We start from the raw sequence: 17,672 nt of genomic DNA, 5'->3' as shown, positions 1-17,672 counted from the left end.
AACCGACACGCTATATTCGATAGATTATTCTATTCACATTCGAAAAAGACTTTTGCTTTCGCGGCGCGTTGCTATTTGACATTATTTAAATTACATGACATTACATAAGTAGTTCTATTAAGTCTCAGTCTATAATAGATGATTTAAGTCTCTCTGCGCGTACATACAATATGCGAGTATTCTTGCCGCGTCCGCGTTTTCCTTGGAAAAACAAACCGCGCCAAGCGCGCGGCGAGAGTCGTACAGCGAGCGCCATCTGCCGTCGCGGTACCACACTCGCGGCAACTTCAGCCCGCGGTCCGAGCGAGATCAGCTTCGCGCAGTACCCCTCGGCCGTGGCGATACGGGAAATGGCGATTCGCGAGGTTGTTTGTAGCCAGTTTTGAGTAAACACAGGCTCGCGCGCGCACTCGCAGCTCGTAGGTTAAATGTGCCCTGAACGTAATGTGATGTCGACTGTGCGCGATGGCGAGCAAAGAGATGACCGGCCATCAGCAGCAGTTCGTTGAGGAAATCGATTACAATGAGATCGAAACGGAGCAGGTAGTTCCTCTCCTGTCGTCGCCTTTTTCTCCCGATCGGGTCGTCCGTGCGCCCGCCGGGTGCCCCTTGCGCATTTAACGTCGTCTCGATCGCGAAGTCCTCCACGCCGCTCGCCCGGTACTCCTGCCGCTCCTACGGAGCCCGCGATCTCGGCAGGTTAACCTCAAACGAGGGAGAACGGTCGGTCGTACACAAGCGACTGCTCGACTGGCTTAGACTTTGACAAACTTCAAACGTTCGTTGGCTTCACGAGCGATCGACTTTTTCAGGCGATGCCTACAATGTTAAGGCTGACGGCAGAGAACGAGACCCGTAAACGCTCAAGGGTCTGCGCAGAAAGATCGCCGTAACTGTTTGTGATTTCGTCGTAAGACGCAAGTAAGTCAGTGTCGGAAGTCAACGCACAAAGAATCGCATGTCGCGAGGCGACGTACAATTCGTCGACTTGCGTAACAAGTTACAGAATCGTAAACGGTTACGACAATCTTTCTGCCCAGGCCCTTGAGCGTCTACAGATCGTTCTCTGTCATCAGCCTAATACGAATGGAATTATTGATTGTTTCGTCGTTTGATACTTGGGACGAGAGACTGGATCAGGAACGATGAAAGCTGAAAGCTTAGGTCCGGTTTCATCAACGTTGTTTAACTTCGAGCTTAGCTTAACTCCTTCTTTGTCACTTTCCGACTGTTACTTCAGACAGAGACAAACATGAATTGAACTAGCAATAAGTTAGGCAACGTTTGGTGAAACCTGGCCTGACTCTACAATGATTCCGCAGGTTAAATTAATCGGAGTTCGGTCAACTGTTTTAAAACGGAGCATGCAGTTGGATGACATTCCCTTTAAATTAATTAACAAAACGTTTTGTGTATTCGTTGTTATGTATAAGATTAGAATGTTCAGTCAAGAGCGTCACTGATTTATTGTCTTCATTTGCTCGTAGGTAGTCGGCAAGGGCTCCTTTGGAGTTGTGTGGAAAGGAAAATGGAGAGGGCAGGACGTCGCAGTAAAACACATAAACTCGGAAGGGGAGAAGAAAGCCTTCACTGTGGAAGTGCGGCAGCTGTCCCGAGTCGCTCATCCCAACATTGTTAAATTGTACGGGGCGTCTACTAGAAATCCAGTGTGCCTGGTGATGGAATACGCGGAAGGTGGATCGTTATATAATGGTAATGTCTGAGAAGAGAAGCCATTTTATCCAATTCTGAACAAATCGCGTTAAGACTCTACGTTTGTTCGTGCAGTGCTACATTGCAATCCTCAGCCGCACTACACCATCAGTCACGCTATGAGTTGGACTCTCCAGTGCGCGCGTGGTGTCGCCTATCTTCACAACATGAAGCCGAAACCGCTGATACATAGGTAAAGGGAGCGTCGATACGCCACCGATTATTGTGCCTTTCCGTGTCCCGAGTCGAGAAGTAAATTTAATGAATTTGATATCCTCCACAGAGACCTAAAGCCGCCCAATCTGTTGCTAGTTATGGGTGGGCAGATGCTTAAAATCTGTGACTTCGGCACAGCCTGTGACTTAAATACATACATGACTAATAATAAAGGCTCGGCCGCGTGGATGGCACCAGAAGTGTTTGAAGGATCTAGGTATACAGAGAAGTGCGATGTATTTAGCTGGGGTATCATTTTGTGGGAGGTTTTGACACGCAAAAAACCCTTTGATGATATTGGTGCTTCAGCCTATAGGATAATGTGGGCTGTTCATATAGGACAAAGGCCTCCTTTAATAGAAGGATGCCCGAAACCAATTGAGAGTCTTATGACCAGGTGAGATTTATGCAAGAGAACACCGTGACCGATAACTTGTCGCGTTGTATCGTATAAATCTATATCTGTTATTTGTATTCATGGATAGATTTGTAATTTACGAATGATAGGCGGACAATCGTGCAAAATACTTACTCAAGTATATCTTACATCTGCTGTTTTTCTCGACAGATGTTGGCAGAAAGCACCTGAAGAAAGACCGTCTATGGACGAGATAGTAAGGATAATGACTGAGCTATCGGAATTTTTCAGTAGCCATTTAGAACCCGTTGAATATTCTTTAAGTATGTAAATTGATTTACTGCTAAACGTTATATCGTTACAAACGCCATTTTGCGCATATATAAAGATATCGTATGTGCATTGTAGGTAGTGAAGATGATGTAGAAGATGAAAACGAAACTTCGAAGGAAGGTACGTTAGATATAGTCAGTACGTTCGAGTTTGGTATGAACGGTTCCGTTGCAAATGGCACTATTCGTACAATTCCAAAGCCTGTAGAAAATACTAACGAATGCCGCAATGAAGAGAGTTCATCGCCCTTTGCATTATCTCGTACAACACCGGCCGGCGACGGATCGACGAAATTATCGCCGCGGCAAAACAATTTAGGATTTCAACGAATACAGGACGAGGTTCCAGTGTTGAATAATTTTCATGGGAGTGCGGACAGCAATTTAGAACACGTTAAATCGTCGATTTTGCAAAATGCAACGCCGTCGACGCCACATGATGGCAAGACCGCCGCATTACAAAGCAAAAACTACAATTTCGCTCCGTTGCACGTGGAATGCGATCCGGTTAGTAATTCTTTCGTTCGTGTACATTTTGAATATTTCTGTACAGTTTAGTTTATACGTTTCTATTTTGTACGTCTTTTTTACATAGTAACTATCCTTTTCTTCGATTCTTTTACATATCTCTATTTATATTATTGAATTCGTAATGTAAAGATATTTGTCTCTATTATAAGTAATTTTTCTAACGTTGCTTTTGTTATCTCGTAGAACGCCTGGGATTTGCCGAGCTCCTCTGACACATCTTGGGAAATTCCAAATAACATGGCCGGATTAGATAAAGTGGTTCAAAAAACGAAGAAAAATAACCAAGGTGAGTACAGTTTTTAACTTTGTTCGCGTGTACATGAAATACAATTTCCACATAATATTGAAATATTAATTATATAACAGAGTTATTTTTTTTAACAAAAATACTCAATAGAAAAATGAGAACCTTTAAGATAGAACGATTAAACTATAATTATTGTGCGTTACATTTTTGTTACAAATTTTTATTTAACTTTGATGCGTAATTATATAAAGTCTTTTTTTTGTTTTATTGAATTGATCTTGTTTTTTTTTGTGCGCGACAACCAAATATGATATCGTGTAGGATTACTTTGATTTTGATTTATTCACGAATAAGCAGGGGAGAGCCTTGTGGGGCTCGTACTCGAATACATACGTACATACCCGAGCCTTTCTCAGAACAAGTGCCGAAAAAAGATCGCAAGGAGGCTGTGGCACCAAACTGGCTGTCTGTGCGAGACCCGTCTCTGTCGCGTTGAAGGCATCGTGCCAGGAACATTAGCGCAAGAATTATCTGTTTTATGCCTTATGTGGCAATCAATACGCGAACTGGCTGTACAATCGCATTGCGTCATCTTGCCGGAAATATGGAAAGCAGATTGAAAAAACGATATCGAGCAAATCTAAATTTATACATATTTATAATATGTAACGATGTTATGTTATATAACATAATATCGTTATAAACATTTTATATATAAATACGTTCATTTATTTATCTATTCCGGAAATCGACTGATTCATATAATGCATGCGATGCTATAATATACGTGGCATGTAAAATACTATGTATTGTCAAATTCGTACCATAAATATCACAAAAAACGTGATTCGCGATATGGTAATTGATCAATGATAGGAAAGGAAATATCTTTCCTATCATTCATTTCCCAGTAAACATCGAGCATCAGTTACGTTGCATTTATGTTAGGATTTCTCCCTCAACAATGTAAATGTAATATAACACATTGTTGAGGGAGAAATTCTAACATAAATGCAACGTAACTGATGCTCGGCGTTTGCTGGGTTCCTATCATTGATTCGTCATCCGGATTTTTCGGCACCATTACAAAAAAGGCAGACGGCGTGACTAATATGCCGGATAATGTGAAACATTTTAATGGACACAATGCCTCGAGCGAACTGACACGGGCACGCATTTTGAGCTTACAGAGTAGCGCTTTGTGGTACACGGAGTAGATTATTTTCGGCCTAGAATACTAAAGCACCGCGCGCTGACTCACCGGGCGCCTTCCTCGTCTTCGTCTGCGTCGAGACTAACGCACGTTGCTCATAATGCGTATCTACGCGCGCGATTCGTCGTAATCATTAGCTCAACGATAATTATTCTGTTTACGCAATCATCCGGATCGTTTAACGTTTAACGTTACGATGCATTTTTTCGCCTTTCTCGATCATGTATCTATGTCGGCACAGATTTCTGCGTTATAATCTTAAATTTTGCGCATTGTGAAGCTTGTAAAGATTCATGTGCACTGCCGTATGTGTACAAAAGTATCTTCTTGCACAGGATCGTGCATATTTAGCGACAGCCGTACAAGTAATGTAATCGCGGTCGATCCCGAGCCGCGATCGGCGGAGAGAAGGGACGAGTTATGAGCTCGGCATGCTATATTCACATCGAGGGTTCGTCGATCGGCGGAGTTCGCCGGTGGTGTACCCTGGCAAAGGGCCCGTGTAGCCGCAATAGTCGCCGCGATGTGCGCGTGCACTAAATTTAACTGACGACTAATCGGTAGGACGTGTGACTCGCTTTTGATTGGCACGTTGCGACGACGAAGAAGAGGACCGACCATCGCGCCAACGGCGAGGGAAACGAAAGAACGTTGGGGAGGAAGAGAGAGAGGGAGGAAGAAGATAAGACGATACGTGGGAAAATGACGCGGAGGAGGATGACGAGGACGACCGCGGGACGAATAAAAAAGAAGAGAGAAGAGAAATGAGGCGGCGAGATTCTCTCGAGGATGAATCAAGCCGCGGAGCGCGTTTTGTTCTTGGCTCGCATATACGCTCCGCGACGTTCCTCGGCTTGGCCCAGGGTGGGGGGTATTTAGAAGCAGGTGTGGCTGAGTCAGCATCCCCAATATAGACGTGCGTTTGTTTAGTAGAGAGCCGACTCCCTACGGAGGAGCACCTCCCGCCGATCGCAGGTCGCCAAGCGCGCAATACGAGCTCGATTTTATCGAGGGCACATCGATCGAATCCGACCGGGGAATTGATATATCTCTTTAACACGGCCATTCCCGGAGCATTCCACTGCAAGGAGCCGTTCGCGGTGACTACGAGGGTTCAGCCGTCCCCAGCGGGACTCCCGACATCGCCGTTGCGCTACTCCGTCACGCCGCCCCCGAGGCTGCCACCTTGCCGCCTAGGACGGGGACTCCCAGGTCCGATCGCGAGGCACCGAACGGAGGAATTATGCCGGAGGATAATCGTGGACGTTAATCGCCGTCGTCGTCGTCGTTGTCCAAGTAACTGCGGCTCGCGCGAGAGCGGCGGCTGCTAGATGATCGACATGTGCGACGACTACCCGGAGATCGTCGGCACCGACACTCTCAAGCGCTGCTGGGTCCTACTGCGTTAGTACATATTCATCGGGTTCTCTAGGCGCTGCCGGTGCTCGAGGCATATTTAGAATTAAGGGGAATCACGTTTCCGGACGACTAGCGAGGCCGGAAGCGCGCGCGTTTGATGAAGCGACTCTAGAATCGTCACGGGCGAGTCATTTGCCGGCGCAGACTTGTAATATTCTCGAGATATACTTAGATTTACGTTTGTACACGTAGGATTATAATAATGGGTGTTTCGTTGCAGCCGGATACGATGATAGTCTCGCCTTTGTCAACGTCTGTGATAAAATGTTGGGATGTCGCAGGTAGCAGCACCACGAGCGAAGACCTGGGCAACGTTTGTCGCCTACTGGATGCCGACCTGAGGCCTCTCACGCCCGACGACACGTGCAAGCTCTCGCGAGAGATCTTCGAGGAGCACAAGCAGATAGCCGAGGAGTACCTTAGGGTCCAGACGGAGATAGCGCTGTTGAGCCAGCACAAGAACGAGATGCTGAAGAATCTGAGCCATGACAGCCTCCGGCAGCAGCAGGAGTTACGGAAGCTGGAGGATGAGAAGGTTCTTTTTTTTTATTGCTGTTTGTACTAATTCCACGCTGATTCGCGACGCTGGAGCTAGTTGAAGGACGATTTCTCGACGACAATGTAACCCGAAAAGAATCCTCAAGCTTGGACAGCCTTCAACGTCGATAATTATTGTGATTCACTTTCAGGAGTCACTGTTGAAACTGTGTTACAACCTGACGCGACAACTGCAAATCATGAAGGACCAGAGGGGGGCGTTGACGGGTGCCGCTGCCGCGTCGACGATAGGGCCCGCCGTTTCGGGGAACAACGGCTGGGTGGTGGTACCTCACCGTCAAGACCCGTCGAGGCTTTCTTGAGACGCCGCGACTTGACATGTTCGAGGATCTCGACGAAAAGTGTACTTACGCGACGTTGCGCGATCCCGACGGCCGGTCGGTAATGTGCAACGCGGATGGAATCGCGTTAAGATTCCAATCCAATTTTGTACGGATGCGAATCAACGCCGCGTCGCTACTGGAGCATGTGACTCAGAGTAGTCGCCTATAGCGGAAGATCGTTTCCGACCCGATCTTACCGAGCGCGGCAATCATACAATTGACCTCTGTTTTTTTTTCCGCCATATGAAAAGCGCAACTTCAAGCACGCACTTACAGACACGCCTTCCGTTAGGTCCTTTTTCGCAGTCCTCCTTTGTCTTCTACGCATTCTCGTTTGCGGCGCGAGATTTAATAGAACGGAGTAAATGTGCACGCACACCTACGTACACCTACACACCTCTCAAGCGCTGCAGTATTATTAAGGATGGTATAGAAGATTTTTTTCGACTGCAAAGCCTCAAAGGTTTTATTAACAATAAATTGCAATCTAGTCCTTTCGATTCGTGTTTCATCGAATCATGCGTTTGCATTTCGACGTATCAAATGTACATTGTGTGATATAATACGCAGCTTTTATCATTTAACTCTGTCAATGGAAAATATTTTATGCACTTACTTTTTATACGTAGGAATGTCTCAGCCCTATCGTAATATTCATCAGTGGTAGATTCCTGAGATTTTTTTCAGACGAAAAATTCGGATATTAAAATGCCGAGACGAATAAGAGGTTTTAAACGAGAAGTGTTTAAAGTTGAATTGCCCAAAATTCGCACGCCCAGGCATGGCGTGGTAAAAATTCTTTTCAAGCACCAATGTCGAATGATACGATCTATACAGTTCTGTATACTTTTATTATTATATATTCGACAGTCTAATCGAATTGATCATGTATCAGAGATACAATCCTGTTACCTTTAGTCGATTACGCAAGGTATTAAAATATGTTTAATTCCTCGCTTTGCTAATATGTGATTGTCTGTGTAAATAACTATTTTACGTCTCGCCTAACTGTGAGCTTGACTTCTCTCCGCAACGACAGGTCTAACAAGATAAAGACATTATTTCAGTCAGTGCCTTAATCTCGTGTATACAGGAGCATTGTAGTATTTCTATTTGGATTGTCGAGCGCGAGACAATATGATATGCAAAACAAATTGGCGCGAGGCGGCCGTTTTGAAAATATTTTAAACGGTAATGGCGCATGAAGCGCTCGTTAAATTAAAGTATTGAAAATGATAAAAGCTCGCGCGTCGCGTCGACGATTGGCAGCGACTGGAGGCTCGCAGCTAACGTTTCTGTTCCTATGTTAAGCATACTGTAACAAGAGGCTGAATCCTTGTGTATTGCCTCGAAAGCGGCAACGAACAATCCAATAATTGTACGGTCTGCGAAAGTTTCTCGACGGATTTTCTCCCGCGAGTCTGCGATGCGAAACTCTTGTTTAAACATGCGAAACTGTAATATATAATTGTAAATACAACTCTGAAAGCTGCCGTGAGATTTACTGGCGTGTTCAAGATCTTTTATCAAGCGTTCCCGGAGCGCGGAGTCGCTAGCGTCAGTGAATTTGGAGGAACGTCTCGCGTGAACGTGTGCTCTTGACGGGTAATTTCCAAGATCGATGGAGGGCTAACGGCTTAATAGCGGCGACGTTGCTATGCGGGCAACTATGGAGAATCCGATCTGCGTCGCGCGTCGCACTCGCTTTTTCGCAAACAGCGGGGTGTCGAGCCTACATGCCTGTGCATTCGCGCGTATTGTAACGATCTGGGTTTTTTTTTCTACGGCTCAACGTATCCCACGCCAGGAAGACACGAAACGAGTTCCGCGCGCAGAACGAGGCTCCGGTGGAACTGGAATGTCGCCGACGGGGAAGATACACGGCGCGGAATCAATAAGCTCGGCTCCCAGTCATTCTCGCGCTTCGATATCTCGACGGAGGGAAAGCACGGAGAGATAGAAAGGAAATAGGACGCGACCGGTTAACCGGGGAGGGTGGAGAAAGCAGGAAAACTGCGAGGGCGGATAGATGAATGGGAAGAGGGGCGGGGGAGGGGGGGGGGAGGATGCGAGGGGTGAGCATATACGTGGGCGTACGGTGGCTGGACGAGGACGATGCTCGAGACTATGCAGTTGATTCCTGATTTACCGAGAACAAGGGAAGAGGATGAAAAACGGGGGAGGACAACGGGGCGCGACGGGGGCTCCGTCGGTCGAGAGGCGGAGAGAAATTGGCGAAAATATATGTACGCGCGTGCGTGAGCGGAGGGAGAGAATAAGGGGAGCGGATGGAGTGTGTGAGAGAGGGAGAACGGTGGCCAGGGGGGAAAGACGAGGAAGCGAGAGAAGCTCTGAAGAAGGGGCGGAAGATAGGCCGGAACTTCAGACGTCTACGGACCTGCCCGCGAGTCTCGCTCCCTCCCTTTAAGTTTTGCACGTTTTTCCGCGGCTATAATTTACCCCCCGTTATTAGAGACTAGGCCTTAGCCTTCGCCGCGAGAGAAAGAGAGAGAGAGAGAGAGGATTCTGATCGCGTGATCGGGATGGCCCGCGCCGCGTCCGACGATGTCAACGAGAAGAGCTACATCCTGGACGCGAGAAAGAATTTCGAGGACGTGAGTAAGCCCGTCTCCATCTCGTTCCGTTCCGCTCCGACGGCGGGGGATGTGGTCTGACCACGTCGACCGCACACGTCCGCGCTACCGTTTTCCTCTCGCTCGCGGAAGCGATCGAAATCGTCGCCGGCGAATTTAAGCGACGCGTCGGATCGTTAAGCGAGAACGCTTTGTATCTCTCGTGCGTGTCCTCCCCCTCTCGTGGTTCGCTACGCGAGGGAAACGTGCGGTAAAAATTGCGATAAGGTTTTCTTATTATTCCGGGATACAGCCGAGACATTGGAGTTTGCGATATTTCTATTCGATGTTTAAGGAAGAGAATGTCCCGATTATTCGAACACTTGGATTTACAATTTAAAATACCCCAGGCTGCCCTGAAGTGAGAGAGAAGTCTCGCAACTCGAGTGCGGTTGCTCTCGCGCGGATTAAACGTCTCGTAGCGGGGACTGCGATATCGATATGGATAAAAAAAAAAGGACCGACTGTTTGCGGCGCGAGCCCTTATTGCGAGTTTTTACACGCGCATGGAACGATTTGAAATGCACTGCGCGAGCGTTCTGCTAATTGAAGCGAAAGTAATTAATCGTCGAATTTCATAGCGACATATGCTACAACGATACGTCGCGGCTTTACAACGGAATGTAAGCGAGAACGCGTTATTCGCGCGATTTGCATTATGTAATAATTTTTCCCACGTAGGAGCAAGTCTCGCGCTCGAGGAACAAGCGAGCCTCCCGGGATTCGCCGGATGCCACGGAGCGAATAGCCGCGCGGCAACCCCGTCGCGTGATTCGCCAAGCAATTTCGCGAACGACGTGGCGGAGAATCCTCTTAGCGGCCGTAAAGAGCGTGCGAGAAAGTTACCGTATGCCGCTTTCGCCGCTTCGTTAATTCCGCTCGCTCTAATCCGCGGTTCTATGCGCAGGAAAGTCCCCGCAATGTAATCGCGCGAGCCGCACGGAGGCGGCTCCTCTCCTCGCGGCGGACGACTCCGATATCTTGCGAGATTGAAGTTTCCGTCGTCTTGAAAAGAGGAGCAGAGGGACGCGGTCTCCCAACAATTCCATCCGCGGTGAGAAATTTCCATCCGCGATGACATTTCGCCCGATACGCTCGTTTCAATCAATGCCGCCGCGATTTCTCCGGCGCGGTTCTCTCCTTCGCAAAAGAGCCGTCATATCCGGGAATGTCTATAAACGTACTCGTATGGGTGCCAGCGAACGCCCGCGAGCGACCCTAGTAGCACAGTACATTGGCTAAACATCGGCTAAACATTGGTCGAATGTTGATTATATTAGAAATGCATCGGCCGACATTGTCCAACGTAAGGCCGATATTTGGCCGTGGAACAAATGTAAATATTGTATAATGTTTATATTGCAAGTGCATTGGCCAATATTTAACAATGTAATGAAAATATTGGTCTGATATTGATACAATGTTAAACCAGTATTGCTAAATAGACACATTGGCTAAACGAGAGAAGGCGTCCATCTTACAATATATTGGGAATACTAGATTTACATTATTTCCCAATATTGCGCCAATGTATTGTGCGACGAGGGGAGGGAAAGCGCGAGCCTCAGACGAACCGTTGAGGGACGAGATGAGGAGCCTCCGTCACCCCGTCCGGTTTTCTCCCTCGGGGGAGAAGAACCGCGACGATTGTCGCCCACTGCTGACGCACTGTTTCGGAAATTTCGACAGGTCGGCAGCGTCGCGTCGGAGGAGTCCTACGATGACATGAGACAACTCGTCGGGGTAAGGATTGCGCGTTCATCAGCCGCAGAAATTGGCAATTTGGCGCCAGCTTCCTCTCCGGCCGTTTTCCCATCTCCCTCGTATTATCGGAGCGACGAGCGATTAAACGCGGCCTCGTTACGTTCTAATATGCAAAGCGAGATACCCGCGGCGAACAACAGGCGGATTAATTGTCGGGAGAAACTTGCCGAGCGGCTGATATTGGCCTATCGATTGGTCCCGCGTAACGTTGTTCTCCGGGCGTTGCACTCCTTCGCCTCGTTCAATTCGTCAATTCGACACGGCCGTTGGCCTACGACCCGGCGCACGTGCCCGCGCCATCGGTCCTCGCGCGCGAGGCGCCGAGCGCTCCGCGCTGTAAAAAGAGTTTCGTGTGAAAAGGTGTTTGCCTAAGGGCTTGAGCAGAATGGCTGTCTTATACTCTAAGACAGCCTTAAGACAATGTTTTATGTTTTAAGCCTTTGTCTTGAGGTAACGCACAATAACTGTCTTACGTCTTGTACTCATGTCCCAGACAGCACACCATGTCTAAAAGACAGCTTTAAGACGTCTTTAAGTCTAAAAGACGTCTTTATGATGTCTTTTAGATATGTGTGCTGTCTGGGGTCTTAAGACATAAGACAGTTATTGTGCGTTACCTCAAGACAAAGGCTTAAAATATAAAGCACTGTCTTAAGAGCATAAGACAGCCATTCTGTTCAGGCTCTTAGGCTGATGGCAAACAGCGATCGGTAAACGGTCAAGACTGTCTTAGTCGTAGACGTAACGCAAGGCAGAGAGAAGCGTAAGTCGTGAAAGGCTATTGTATACGACTTACGTTTGTTTTCTGCCTTTCCTTATGTGGCGTCTACAATGAGACCTTTAAGACGTAAGATTTAAGAAACTGACCAATCGCAGTCGATTATTCTCTTCGCATTCGATTGCGATAGATCACTCTCGTAAATCTTACGTGGTAAGGGTCTCATTGTAGACGCCGCATTACGACTAATTGTAAGACAGTCTCCAGCGAGAAATGTCACCCGTTAATGTCGAAACGATTCGACATCGACTGGGAAGGTTTTACTTCGCACAAATTGACGACTATGTATACGAATTGTTAACTCAAGCCCGCATCAGACTACGGATTGAGATTGAGATTAAATTGAAATTTGACCAATCGGAGTAAAGTTCACTAATCTAAAGTTTCGTGACTTTTACTCCAATTGGTCAAATTTCAATGCAATCTCAATCTCAATCCGTAGTCTGATACCGAGTGTTGCAGTTATTTTTGTTACTCGATAAGGTCCTTGAAGTTAGGGTCGAGATGCTGTAGTTGAATTAATTAAACTTGCCAGTTGGGTCGACGATAAGGAGCGCCATTTACGTGAACTAATTCCTGGCGACAATAAGAAAGAACCTTATTTCGTTTCATGTAAAATTATAGCGGCTAATATTGGGACCATTTATTATTAACCAGCTTGCTTTTAATCCCGTAATTTCACCGTCAAGTGTGAACCATTATTTACGCAGCAAAAGTAAAAAAAAAGAGCTAATTTTGGTAAAGCCACGTGAATTTATACACTTTAACGGTGTAATCGTTGCGCTCGTTATTCGCGTAATTTTACGTGCTCTTTTTACAGCGCGGTCCCTCCGCACCGCTTCGCTCCCGGTGTCGCTCCGAATTATTCCGGCTGCGGTAGCGTGTAATCGCTTTGCTCCTGCCTGCCAGCTAATTTACCAGCAGCCTGCGTATTTTTCATATTTTCCGCTTGCCCTCGCAACGGCATTTTCGCTCGCCCGTGCCATTAATATTCATCAGCATGAAACTACGCGGACGCTCGTAGAATGTTCATCAGTACGAGCTCGAATGCGCAAATGCAACGTCCAATTAACGCTTGCGTCGCGAAACTCTGTATGTACGATCGCGCCTAGCCGCGCCTATCGCCGCGTGCTAAAATCACCTGTAATAATATATATTGGTGCGTTTTGCAGGAGGAGGAGGAAGAGGAGAAGTCCGGCAAATTTAGCAGCCTGCCGCTCGCGAGTTTCAATTTCATCAACTCCATCATCGGCAGCGGCGTCATCGGTAAATGAGAAAAATGGTCCGCGGTTTCGTTACCGCGAAGTATATGTCGTAAAAAAGAAAGAGAGAAATACTAGAAGACGAAAAGAAAATGCGCTCGACATTCCGCTTGATGAGGTCGACTTGACGAGTGTAAATCTTTCAGGAATACCGTACGCTCTGCATCAAGCCGGCTTCGGCCTCGGCATCGCCCTGTTAATTTTGGTAGCGGCGTTGACCGACTACTCGTTAATTCTTATGGTGCGAAGCGGACACATCTGCGGCGAGATGAGCTATCAGGGCCTGATGCGTGCGAGTTTCGGCCGCGCCGGCTTCTACATTCTCACGGCGCTCCAGTTCGTTTACCCGTTCATAGGTACGTCAATTATCCATAGTCGGCTTTCATATCTCGACCATGTGCTGAACAACGTGAACCGCTTTTGTCGACGTTGCAGCGATGGTCTCTTACAACGTCGTCGTCGGCGACACGGTCACGAAGGTTCTGATAAGAGTGACGGGGATGGAAGAGACCAACATCCTCGCTCATCGGCAAGTCGTCGTCCTCCTGGCGACCCTCTGCATCACCATCCCGCTTTGCCTGTACAGAAACGTCGCGCGGCTAGCGAAGATCTCCTTCCTCTCCCTGGTCTGCGTCGGGTTCATCCTCGTCGCTATCTTCATCCGGATGGACACGATGTCCGCCATGGTGTAAGCGAGAATTTCACCCGCGGCTCACGGGGAAAGGTCGTTACTGTCCCCCTGTAAAGTCACTATGTGTAATCATAGGCGTGATTGATTACAGCCCGAGTCAGAAGGACAGCTGGAGGTTCGCCAATTTCCCGGGGGTCGTCCCGTCCGTCGGTATAATGGCGTTCGCCTTCATGTGCCACCACAATACCTTCCTGATTTACGGCTCGATCGAGAGAGCGACCCAGCAGAAGTGGGACGTGGTAACGCACTGGTCCCTCTTCACGTCCTTCCTGATCGCCGCGGCCTTCGGCGTCGTCGGCTACGCGACCTTCACGTCGTACGTTCAGGGCGACCTCATGGAGAATTACTGCTGGGACGACGATCTGATGAACTTCGCCAGGGTCATGTTCAGCGGCACCATACTGCTCACCTTCCCGATCGAGTGCTTCGTTACGCGCGAGGTAATGTCTCTCCCAGCCTGTGGTCTTCTCGCGACACTTAAGATCGGACAATTTGAAAGAGTAACCGCGATCGCGTTTACCTGTCGCCGCTTCAGGTGCTCGTGACGGCGATCAAGGGCACGGACGAACTGGAGGGACACGAGGCTTACGTGCCTAACTCGGACCGCAAGTACCTGATAATCACCTTGACGATAGTATCCATGGCATACCTGATCTCCATGTTGACGGACTGCCTCGGCGTCGTCCTCGAGTTGAACGGCATCCTCGCCGCGGTGCCGCTCGCCTACGTTTTGCCCGGTCTGTGCTACCTCAAGCTCGAGGAGGGGCCCGTCCTCTCGTCCAAGAAGCTCCCGGCGCTCGGCCTGATGACCGCCGGTATTCTCGCCGCCGTCTCGGGCCTCCTGTTGATGGTAATCAACAGTTCATCCGGTACCTGCTTCCACGGCAAAATAATGCCGTACTGCGTCGAGAATTCGACGACGCTGCATCTCGGCGTGACCACCGTGTCCACCGACAACTTCGTCCTCGGCACGGAGCGCGGGATCTAAGTTCAACGGATAAGCACAGTAAATCGCTAGCTTAATCGTAAGTCCTGCCCGATTGTCGAATGAAAGTATAGCGTGATTAATTTTGCGGGACAAATAACGCAGGCATTTGAATTGCTATACAAGTTAAATAAGATGGCAGTACGTATGTATGTGTAACCAAATCGAGAAAAATCGGGATTTGATATCGGCTCATCGTCAATAGCCCGCATTTTGACGCAGCGCGTCCGATATATAATTGTTTCGAAATTTCCAAACAGTTTCAATTTTACTGCAAAAGGAAAAGAGGAAGTTTTCACGGGATCCGATAGAGCAGGATTTTATCCGCGAATAGACAAATGTATTATTTCAATGAGAGTATCCGATTATAATACCGTGTCGTTAAAGGGAGAATAAAACTGCGGAAACCAGTTGCGAAGCAGATTTAAAGAGAATAGCGATTATGCTATTGTAATGTCCTAATTGATCTCACATTGCCGAAACATTTTATGCTGTAAAGTATACTTTAATATTAAATATGTCCCAGTGAGCGCCAAGTAATAGTTACATAAATCGATATTATTATTTCCTACTCAACAATATTAACGTAATATAGCACGCATGTTACGTTGCTGAGTAGGAAGTTATGCACTGAGAAAAATGTCCGATTAAATACAATCGGATAATTTAATTGTATAATAACAAACGGATATATCCGATTAAATTGTATATTCGATGAAAAATGTGATCGGTTTTTCAATCAAATTTAATCGCGAAACGCAATCGGAAAAATTAGCCATCGGAAACACTATTTAATTGGTCTATCCGATGGGAATTTTTCTCAGTGTGATATTGATGTTACGTAACTTGGTGTCTATTAGGGTGGGACGTGAATTCCCAGCAAACACAGAACATTGCTGCAATGTTGCTACAATGTTGCAACGTTGCCGTGAAGTTGCTGCGGTGTTCTGTGTTTGCTGGGTTCATAGGAAACAAGATGGAACGCTACGATTTATGTTATCGACGGGAAGTATTGAATTACGTTAATACAAATAATGTACTGTTCCCTCCACGATTTCATTCCGCGATATGATTGGCAAATCATATCTCGAGCGCGCGATTATCGCAATATAAAATTAATGCAATACGGGATTCGAGCTTGCGAGCGAGAAATCCGAAAAAAAAATTGGCAATAGGTATATCGTCGTTCTTTCCGTCATTTAGCGAAGTGTATAGACCTCTGAATGTTTATCGCAAATTTACCGAGTCACAGGAAGCAATTTTAAGCTTTCAAGTTAGCCGTGTGCACAACAAGCTTGGGATTCACGACTGAAGAGGATTAATTAACTCAGCGCGACACGCATTATGTTCAAGTGGAACAAAAAAGGTCATGATCTAGTTAAAATGGAATTGAAGTGACTTTCAATAATTTCAATCCCATATTGATGTCACCGTGACTTCATGTTCCGCTTAGATTAGAATTTCAGAATTTTAATGTACCAATCGAAATAATTATCAGACTTCTGATATTATTATTATTATACTATAATATAGAGGGGACTCTTATATTTTGTCCTGATAAAGTACCGCGAGTAAGGCTCCAACAGGGGAGGGGGGGGATCACTGTGGTTATAAAATGCGCGAATTAATAGCGAATTCGATTGGTTGCACTACCCAAGTAGAACGAGTTAATCACAAAAACGTCAATGTGACATGAAAATGATGAATTTTACGTCATAAAAGGATCGACATCAAGATTTACTTTGCACAGTGACTGATTTATGACATGCTGTTTTATGATATTCGTGATGTGCATAATAATTTATCATTACAGATTACATGATCTCAGTCATATATAAATTTATTTTTAATGTATAATATTTAATTAACTTTGCTTTGTAAAACAAGATCGTTTTTACAACATTTTGATGTCTTAATGATGTCACAAATAGGTGCTCTCGGTGGGCTATTTTGACGTCACCATGACGCTTAAAAAATGATGAAAAAAGATTATGTCATCCTGATGTTTGCGTGACTAATATGTTCTACTTGGGTAGTGCGCACCGAGTGCGCACTAAGGTCAGTTCATAGTCAATTTTGAATACATGTTCAAAGAGTGTTTAGTCAAAAAATGATCCGTATGTATGCTATACAGATCGTTTTACTGGCTGCGAAGTATTTCAAGAAATATTTAAGACGATTCCTTAATATAAAAATGGACCGTAAACGAGCCTTAGTGTGCACTCAGCGCGCACTAGTGTGCAAGCAACCAAATTCGCTATAAGAAATATATTATAATTTTAAAGAATTATAGTTATTGCGATTAGAGAGAATTACGACTAGGCAACTGACGTATAGAATACGTGAGCGTATATTATATTTTTAAAAAGATGTTGAACAGATAAATGGTTTATAAATGAAAAGATATATGTATATGTGCGTACGTACATTGTATATCTATGATGTATACACTACATATGCACACTACGTTTATATTTTTTCGTCATACGGGACTAATATCGAATGTCGAGAGTAAGAAGTATACAAACGGATCTTTATAAGACATACTTCGACGATTAGCAGCGTAAGGCTTTCTTCGCAGCGTTTTATCTTACCTCAATTCCTGACGTGCTCTGCGTTTTTTTTCTTTTTTAAGAAAGAGAGAAAGCA

At 46.3% G+C, this 17,672-nt stretch overlaps 2 protein-coding genes across 4 annotated transcripts; both read left to right on the top strand.

The window, feature by feature from the left end:
- Positions 1 to 304: 304 nt before the first annotated feature.
- LOC105570275 (mitogen-activated protein kinase kinase kinase 7-like) lies at positions 305 to 8,414 on the top strand. 2 transcript variants are annotated; one of them, XM_012027354.1, is made up of 9 exons: positions 307 to 543; positions 1,488 to 1,713; positions 1,789 to 1,906; positions 1,997 to 2,326; positions 2,498 to 2,610; positions 2,696 to 3,126; positions 3,334 to 3,436; positions 6,311 to 6,564; positions 6,719 to 8,414. In XM_012027354.1, the coding sequence occupies exons 1-9, from the start codon at positions 466 to 468 to the stop codon at positions 6,887 to 6,889; spliced, it is 1,824 nt and encodes a 607-aa protein (XP_011882744.1). In that variant the 5' UTR covers positions 307 to 465; the 3' UTR covers positions 6,890 to 8,414. The 2 variants fall into 2 exon arrangements, with proteins under 2 accessions (XP_011882745.1, XP_011882744.1); XM_012027355.1 differs by lacking the exons at positions 6,311 to 6,564; positions 6,719 to 8,414 and adding an exon at positions 3,755 to 5,931 and having other exon boundaries at positions 305 to 543.
- Positions 8,415 to 9,301: 887 nt separating this feature from the next.
- Positions 9,302 to 15,712, top strand: LOC105570274 (putative sodium-coupled neutral amino acid transporter 11). Of its 2 annotated transcripts, XM_012027352.1 has the most exons (7): positions 9,302 to 9,525; positions 11,233 to 11,286; positions 13,258 to 13,351; positions 13,494 to 13,703; positions 13,783 to 14,035; positions 14,130 to 14,478; positions 14,574 to 15,712. In XM_012027352.1, the coding sequence occupies exons 1-7, from the start codon at positions 9,454 to 9,456 to the stop codon at positions 15,024 to 15,026; spliced, it is 1,485 nt and encodes a 494-aa protein (XP_011882742.1). In that variant the 5' UTR covers positions 9,302 to 9,453; the 3' UTR covers positions 15,027 to 15,712. The 2 variants fall into 2 exon arrangements, with proteins under 2 accessions (XP_011882742.1, XP_011882743.1); XM_012027353.1 differs by lacking the exons at positions 9,302 to 9,525; positions 11,233 to 11,286 and adding an exon at positions 11,922 to 13,177.
- The last annotated feature ends 1,960 nt before the right edge of the window (positions 15,713 to 17,672 follow it).

This window comes from Vollenhovia emeryi, unplaced genomic scaffold, assembly GCF_000949405.1.
Source record: "Vollenhovia emeryi isolate VEMERY1.0 unplaced genomic scaffold, V.emery_V1.0 DF939121.1, whole genome shotgun sequence".
Taxonomy (NCBI): domain Eukaryota; kingdom Metazoa; phylum Arthropoda; class Insecta; order Hymenoptera; family Formicidae; genus Vollenhovia; species Vollenhovia emeryi.
This window is presented reverse-complemented; position numbering and strand designations above follow the sequence as displayed.